Source organism: Condylura cristata, unplaced genomic scaffold (genome assembly GCF_000260355.1).
Source record: "Condylura cristata isolate star-nosed mole 26May11 unplaced genomic scaffold, ConCri1.0 scaffold00015, whole genome shotgun sequence".
NCBI classification, from domain to species: domain Eukaryota; kingdom Metazoa; phylum Chordata; class Mammalia; order Eulipotyphla; family Talpidae; genus Condylura; species Condylura cristata.
In genome coordinates this window covers 5,167,203-5,175,326 of record NW_004567116.1, presented here as the reverse complement: position 1 = coordinate 5,175,326, position 8,124 = coordinate 5,167,203, and the positions used below count along the sequence as shown (strand labels likewise).

Genomic DNA, 8,124 nt, shown 5'->3' with positions numbered 1-8,124 from the left:
GGGCTGGTGACCCTGCTGTGGTTCCTCCTGCTGCTGGCTTCCTACACCGCCATCCTGGTGATGCTGAGGTCCCACTCTGGCGAAGGCCGGAAGAAGGCCCTGTCCACGTGCACTTCACACATCCTGGTGGTGACGTTCCACTTCGTGCCTTGTGTCTATATCTACTGCCGGCCCTTCACCACGCTGCCCATGGACACAGCCGTGTCCATCAACAACACGGTCATCACCCCCATGCTGAATCCCATGATCTACTCCCTGAGGAACCAGGAGATGAAGGCGGCCATGAAGAGACTTCAGAGGAAGCTTGGGCCTTCTGAGGACAATAAGCTGAGGTGAGGGGCAAAATCCTGTTTGGTCTCATCTGTGACTGTCATGCAATACATCTTGTCTCACTTTACCAGCTGCAATATGGGGACACCATGATCTTCTCACAAGGCAGTCGCAGGAAGAGACCTGAGAAGATAGTAGCCGTGAAGGTCAGCCCCAACCAGCCCCATCACACAGAACATGGCCACTGTTGTTTCATGCACACGCTCCCTAGTGACTCTTTCCAGGTGATTCATAAAAACACTTGTGCATTTTATTTGTTGAGTCCAGAATAGTCAACATATTTCACCAGTAAATGAAAGAGACGGGATAGCTTCAGTTAAGTCAAAAATATCCATGGAAAAGCTTTCCTAGACCAGTTACTTCCTTCTTCAGTTGGATTGTTTTTATTGAGGTAACAGTGACTTACAGCACGGTAGAGTATGCAGAGATTTGTCTTCAGGTATGTCCCCACACCGCACCCAGCACCAAGGTACCATGATACACCACTGTAGACCCTGCCCCTCAGGGTGCTCCCTGCCCGCACCTTTCCCTGCTAGACATGGGTTCATTCTAAGACTTGCTCACCAAAATGAATCTTAGAAGTATTTGTACAGTGTGAGAATATATCTGCACAAATGTTACCCGAACATTCTTTTTCCTTCTATCTCCGCATTCTGTTTTACCCCCAGGACTTTTGTAGCAGAAGCAAAATGATAATGTGTATCTATATATACAAGACTAGTCATTGTAGTGTGAAAATATTAGCTAAGAAGTAACTTTTCACACATGCAAGAATCATTCTGTGCACCCAGAGAGTAAAGGAACACACACTGTGCAGAACAGCAGACAGTCTCAGGCTGCATTGTAACCCTCCTCTCTCCCAAGACTAGGATTCCGAGAAGGTAGCTACAGAGAGAGATGATAGATCTTCTTTCTCTCTCTCTCTGCCCACCTCAAATTCCACTATTCAGCACTAAGAGTCACTCAAAAATTAGCCAAGAGGAGTAAAACAGCTTAAGAAATTGCAAAAAAGAATAATGTTTTGCAAATTGTTGTGATACTTTAATATTTGGCCAAAAAGATCCCAGTAGGTAACTCACGTCCATAACCTTCCCTAAGTCCTGCAAGAGAGATTCATGGGCCAAAGTTCTTCATCTTATGCCAGTGCTTCTTGAATTATATTAAGTTATCACCCTGGGCCTCTCTGGTGGGGAAGGGATTAAGCACTATAAAATTATCAGCCGCCACTGCAGCAGGAGTTTGATCCTCAGCTAGGGAGCTGACCCACATGGCGCAGCAGACCTCGCCTGTCTCCCCACCGCGCCCCTCAGCAGTGTACTTCACCTGTTCTCCCCACTCTGTCTCTGGTGAATCCTCTCTTCTCCATACCCCTGGCCTATACCCCAGTTCTTTTATGCATAAATAAATAAAATAAATGTTTAAATAAATAAATCATCACCCTCCTAAGATGCTTTATTATATATACATAATTATAGTTTTCCAATGTGTCTCCCCCACAAACTTTATAATAAAGCTACATTGTCTATCTTTTTATGTACTGAGGCTCTGAATCTTTTTATGTACTGAGGCTCTGAAAGATCACGCATTATTGTGATAGCTAAAGCTTTGGTCTCCAGGAAGCTTTGTCCCTTTTAGCATTTTTCTCACATTGAGAATGAATGATCATATAATAGTTTATGTTTCCCCCAAAGCAAGAGCATCACAGAGTAGATAGATTGATGTCTTCTGGGCTTTGCACGAGTGGCAAGAAAATCATAGAAACTTGGGCTTCTTAATCCGTGTTTGTGATTATGGATTTGCTTGCACAGTAATGGCTCGGAAGCTCTTTAATAACTCCCACTGGAACCCAACACTGTCAGAAGAATGTCCATTCTATTTCCAGGCTCACATACAATAAAACTCCCTTTGCTAATTCACTGGTTGAACTTAGGCCTGAGGGACCCGAGTGCATAGCAGGAACACTGTGGGGAAAGGAGACAGTCAATGCTGTGACTCCCTGGGCCCGCCCTTTCCAGGGCGAAGGCTGAAGAGGACACTTTGAGCCTACTAGAACCTATCTTCAGAAGGCCTTTCTCTGCTAACACAGCATTTTCCAGAAGCCTAGCACTGAGCTCCAGCCACCCAGCCTCAGATGGTGCAAATTCCTGGCCCAACACTGAAGGACTTAGGTAAGAGCAGCAAGCTGTCACTGGGGGTTGTACATGAAAAATGAACTCCAGGTATCAGCCAAAAAATAAAATAAAAAGTAGCAGAGAACTTTTGTGGCAGAAAACATAGCTGTTAAGTACTGACAAAAGAAGAAGTCCTTCATGGGAAGGACTCACAGAGGGGGTCGGCATGGCAAAGGAGAAAGTGGCTTGTATTTAGTGGAAACTTGAGTTGGATGAAGGGAGCAGCTTGTTCCTGTTTAGGGTTTGTGGGTGGGGATCCCAGAATCTCTTTCCACTGGATGGGTGTTTCCTTCCAAAACATAACTTTAACACTAAGTTCCTCTAATATCTGGATTTGTCAAAGGCAGCCCCATATCTGGGCATTGTAGAGACTCTTTGGACCCCGATCCAGAGTCAGCCCTGGTCCCAAAACCAGAGCCCGACGCTGACGTCTCTGGCCCATTTGGTTAATTGGCACAAGTTCATTGCAACTGAGGCCAGCAAGCTGGTTCAAAGAGAAGCTGTTCCTGTACTGAATATATTTCTGTTCTTCTAAAGTCTTCATAGATAACCTTGAGACGGTACAATAACTCCCTGTGCCTCAGTTTCTCCAGTGTAAAACGTAGGACTGTGTGATATGGGGTGAGAAGACGGTGCAAATGTTGGAGTGAGTCACTGGGGTGGAGATTCTGCCTCTTCTTCCTTTTAGTTATCTTTAGTTGAGGCAATATTAGGATACCCCCATCAGGGGTGATCGCCCACCTTGCAGTCACCCACAGTCCCATGTCCTCTCTATCAAGGGACAATGCTAAGTGAAAGAAGTCAGAAGCAGGAAGGCAAACACCGAATGGTGTCACTAACATGTGGCATCTAGAGAAAAACTAAACTAAGGGTCAGATAAAGTCAAGCTTCAAAACTAACCCTGGAAAGCTGACTGTGGAACTAAAACATCCAGAGGAGAAGGGGCAGGGGGAGAGCAAAGAGGGAGAGGGAAGAAAGGGGGTGTGTGGCCCCACAGACTGAGTAAACCCAGGAACAAGACACATAGTCCTCCCCCATCACCGCAAGAGTGTGTTCATGATTTATCAACATAATCAAAGTTCTCACAGACCAAGCTCAGCTTCGGCTGAGTTAACTTCACCACCGCGGCCACCATCTTAAACCCCACAAATTATTGTAACAAAAACACAGCAGAAAACACAGCCTGAAAGTGTGACTAAGGCAAGCCTAAAAATAGTTTTCTGGGTGGTCTTCTACCTCTAAATTGATCCTCAAGCAACAAAGGTTTCTCCCTCCTGATTCACAAGGATGGCATAGAATGAACTGAAAATCCTCTAAGGTGGATCTTCCCCCTTCTTCTCAACTGGGGTCTCTAATTGTAGAATCTGCAAGTTTCCAGGGATGAACACAACCTAGACGGCCATCTTACTTTTGTACCCCATCCAAAAACTCAAAGCTGGGCTCACTGGAAACCACTTAAGTTTTGTAAGAAAGGGACAGGAAGAATCCACATGTACCTGTGTCATCTGCATCACAGTAGTGACCTTACACTTTATGTCCTTTCTGTACATATGCCTGCCTAAACTTTTGCTGTCTCTTTTGCCCACAGAACAAGGTCCACCACCATCTTCGAGTTAAACTCACTCCTGTGGTTCCGTGACATGAAATAAAAAAATCAAAGAGAAGACTGGTCATTTCTGAAAGGTATCTGAGGTTGGGCTGTGATGGACAGAGGAAATTGAGAGCTGACGAAATCTACCATTGAGGAAAACTCTGTGAAGTTTTCTCATACAAATTATTCTTCACTTATACATTCCAAAAGGTGAAGTGGAAAGATTCTGAAACTAAGAGCCAAGAGAAATTTGTGTCACCTTCCCTGTGCCACCATTGTTCTGGACACTGATATATGCTGACTGAGGTCAGCTTTTGTATCTTTAAAGTGAGAATGATAGAACAGCAGAGGGATGGTAAGATGTTTTCCAATTTTTAAAACTATGATATTCTGTGCAAATTGATTCCTGTCATATTGTTGCTGAAAGGCATTTGAAATTTAATGTATTCCACTGGTCTTTCAGCTGTGGAAACACAATGAAATGTGAATAAAATCTGTCTCTCTGATTCACAAAGTTTCAAGGAATTCACAACTCCTTCCAATTCCTTCCTTGGGTGCTCTTCCTCAGCAATTTGTAAGGGTGGGCTTCTGTGAATCCCGAAGACCATTACTGTGAATGGTAGGAGAACAAATAATCTAGTTGAAACCGTGACTTCTACAAATGAGGGAGCCAAGCAATAGAACAGATTGATTTCCTTGGGTAACCTGCAATCCATGAAGAATAAGACTGATAACCCCAAAAGAAGCCATAGGTGTGTATGTTGATTTCAGTGCCTCATAATATTATTTCCTTCAAAACTGTACATGGAAGAAGAAATATCATCTAATGACCCCCAAAATCATAGTAGGGTGTCTGAATTTATTTTTTGTGGAATCACCCAGTCTCAAGAGCTAAGCTTCCTATTATTTTCCTTTTTATCTATAGTTTATGTAACAACTGTCTTAGCAAATGTTGCCATCATGGTCACCGTGACCTACGAGGCTCGCCTGCACACCCCCATGTACTTCCTGCTGCGCAATCTCTCTGTCCTGGACATCTGCTTCTCCTCCATCACTGCCCCCAAGGTCCTCGTGGACCTGCTGGCCAGGAGGAAGACCATCTCCTTCAATGGCTGCATGACCCAGATCTTCTTCTTCCACCTCCTCGGTGGAGCAGACATTTTTTCTCTCTCTGTCATGGCCTTGGACCGCTACATGGCCATCTCCAAGCCCCTCCACTACGTCACCATCATGAGCAGGGGGCGCTGCTCAGCCCTCATTGTGGCCTCCTGGGTGGGGGGCTTTGTCCATTCCGTGGTGCAGATTTCCCTGTTGCTCCGGCTCCCCTTCTGCGGGCCCAACGTTGTTGACGGCTTCTACTGTGACGTCCCTCAAGTCCTCAAGCTGGCCTGCACAGACACCTTTGTCATCGAGCTCCTCATGATTTCCAACAATGGCCTGGTCACCACCTTGTGGTTTGTCCTCCTTCTTGTGTCCTACACGGTCATCTTGATAATGCTGAGGTCTCACACTGGGGAGGGCAGGAGGAAAGCCGTCTCCACCTGCACCGCCCACATCACGGTGGTCACCCTGCACTTCGTGCCCTGCATCTATGTCTACACGCGGCCCTTCGCTGCCCTCCCCATGGACAGAGCTGTCTCCATCACCTTTACTATCATCATTCCTGTCCTGAACCCCATTATCTACACCCTGAGGAACCAGGAGATGAAGTTGGCCATGAAGAAATTGAAAAGAAGACTTGTGCTTTCTGAAATGGACTAGCCTCACTCTAAAGTGTGGATAAACAAAAAAGAGCATCACGGAAACTTTTGCGTCAATAGCTGTTGTATCGTTGATCTCGATCAGGCCCACACAATTAACCTTAGTAGGATGACATAGATTCTTGTCCTTGTCCTTATAGAGCAGGGCTTAACGAGACCAGACTGTCATTCCATGTCAAATCCAGGTCTGAGAAGATCATAGAGCATGGAAGGCAATGCTCAGCAATTTGGAGAAACACCCACAGGAAGCTCAGGAAGGAGAACATGGTCCTCAAAGAACAACAACAACACATAAGGTACAAATATGATATATAGTAGAAGTTCTTGGCATCCAGGCAGTGGACTGGATGGCAGCACTGCAATGCCCAGGGGTGCAGTAGGCAACCAGAGCCCAGCTCTCAGCACAGCAGGACTCCTGCCCCTAAGTGTGATTCAGCACAGTTACCCTAAGACTGTCACTTAAGGACATGGCGTGTAGCAAATACCGCTTGCAAACATTCTTCTCTGTAATTCCTGACTTGTCAGCTACGGTGTAGCTTCTTTGCAACCAACTCACCTGTCATTTATATACACTGCTCCCATTTGGTCGCTATTAGCTTAGCTCTTCAGACTGCCCACTGCCTCCCTCTCCCTGTAACTATCTGAATTGCACGTGACATGGAAACTACACAGCCTGATCTTGCAAACCCTGGTACAGAACGACAGCAGTGGCGAGAATCTGGAACTTCCTGCTCTCCTGCTCACACCACTGCCTCGGGCACAAGCTAGTCTGAGTAGATGAACAAAGTAAAAGCTCTGGCAGCCCAATAAATACCTCTCTACTTCCAGTGTACTCTTCTTTATTGTCTTCTTTACCAAGGTGTAAACACCCCATAGAATTTCAAATGTGTAGATACAATTCTCCCTTGCAGTCCCAGTCTCTCGAATAGTCCATAACCCATAACTCTTAAGTGTTAGATGAAGCATCAAATGGAAGGCAATGACTGTGTGTAAGGAGCAGATATCAGATTCTACTTACTCTTGTATTTTATATTCAAAATTGACTTTATTTCCTGAACAGATACTTCTTCACAGAGGCCAAAGGAAAAGGAAAGGACTGAATTCATGCACTGTGACTTCATACTCCAGGCCTTAATCTGTTTGTATGTATGCGATCAAGTCAAATATTAAATTAAAGGATGGTTGTTAAGGCCCATGTACACTGTAACATAGAAACATCCCAGGGAAATGACTGTTTTGCATGTACAGATGTCTCTGCCAAGTTCCATTAAGTTGGCATGTGAGCCTATCCAGACAGATACTTAAGGTGCCTAAACTAAACATAATTGTATTAGGGAGGAGATTTCTTTTTCTCTCTCCTTCTGGAGGATGGTACATAGTTAGACTGTATAAATGAGAAGTTTATTAAATATATAAATATAGGTTTTCCATTGTTGACATGGAGGTGGACAAAAAGGAAGACCCATCCACAGCTGGTGGGACTTCAATTTGATACAGCCCTATGGAAAATGGCATGGAATTTCTTTACAAAATAAGAACAGACATCTAAAATGATCCAGCTACCTCTGCTAATCACTCAAAGAATGTGAAAGCTCTAATGAAAAAAGACTTAAACATTTCTGTGTTCATATCAGCACTGTCCACAATTGCCAAGTCATGGAACCAACCTAAGTGCCCAACAAAAGATGACTGAATAAAGAATATGTGGGATATATGCTCAATGGAATACTACACAGATGTTAAAAAGATGAAACCTTGCTTTTGGATGGACTTCCGGGTGACTGTGTTAAACGGAAAAAATCAGAAAGTGAAAGATAGATATTAAATAGTATCTTTTATCTGTGGAGTGCAAACAAAAAAACATGCACTAGCAAAATGAATCTTAGACTTAGCAAAAATTTTACTGGTTGTCAGAGGAAACAGGAAGGGGGGAGGAAAAAGGAAGTACATGGGGAACTGGCATAGGAGGCTTGGTGGAGGGGTTTTTGAAACATGTGCACATATGGAAGAGTAAAATTAGAATCCAAAATTATAACTAAAAGAAAGTAAAAAGAAAAATAAATACAGGTAGCTAATGGTGAGGGTGATTATATAGGACCACATTTTCTTATTTTACTTACTAAGATTAGATAGGGTTAGAATGTAGAATTTCTTAGATTTTATAAAGATAATACAATATATGTATCACATGTTATCCATTTCACCCATGGGGAGAACCCAAACACCTTTAGGAAAAAGTGTAAAATTCCCACTAAACGCAATCCATATAAAC

The 8,124-nt window shown here is 44.0% G+C and overlaps 1 protein-coding gene across 1 annotated transcript; it reads left to right on the top strand.

Annotated features, from left to right (window-relative positions):
* Positions 1-4,896: 4,896 nt before the first annotated feature.
* LOC101635673 (olfactory receptor 4D9-like) lies at positions 4,897-5,853 on the top strand. Its single transcript, XM_012725162.1, has one exon. It carries the CDS (start codon positions 4,897-4,899, stop codon positions 5,851-5,853), a length of 957 nt encoding a protein of 318 aa, XP_012580616.1.
* Positions 5,854-8,124: the final 2,271 nt, after the last annotated feature.

Excerpts from the sequence above, each read along its gene's own strand:
- LOC101635673 (XM_012725162.1), top strand. The coding sequence starts at position 4,897 with ATGGAAGAAGAAATATCATCTAATGACCCCCAAAATCATAGTAGGGTG.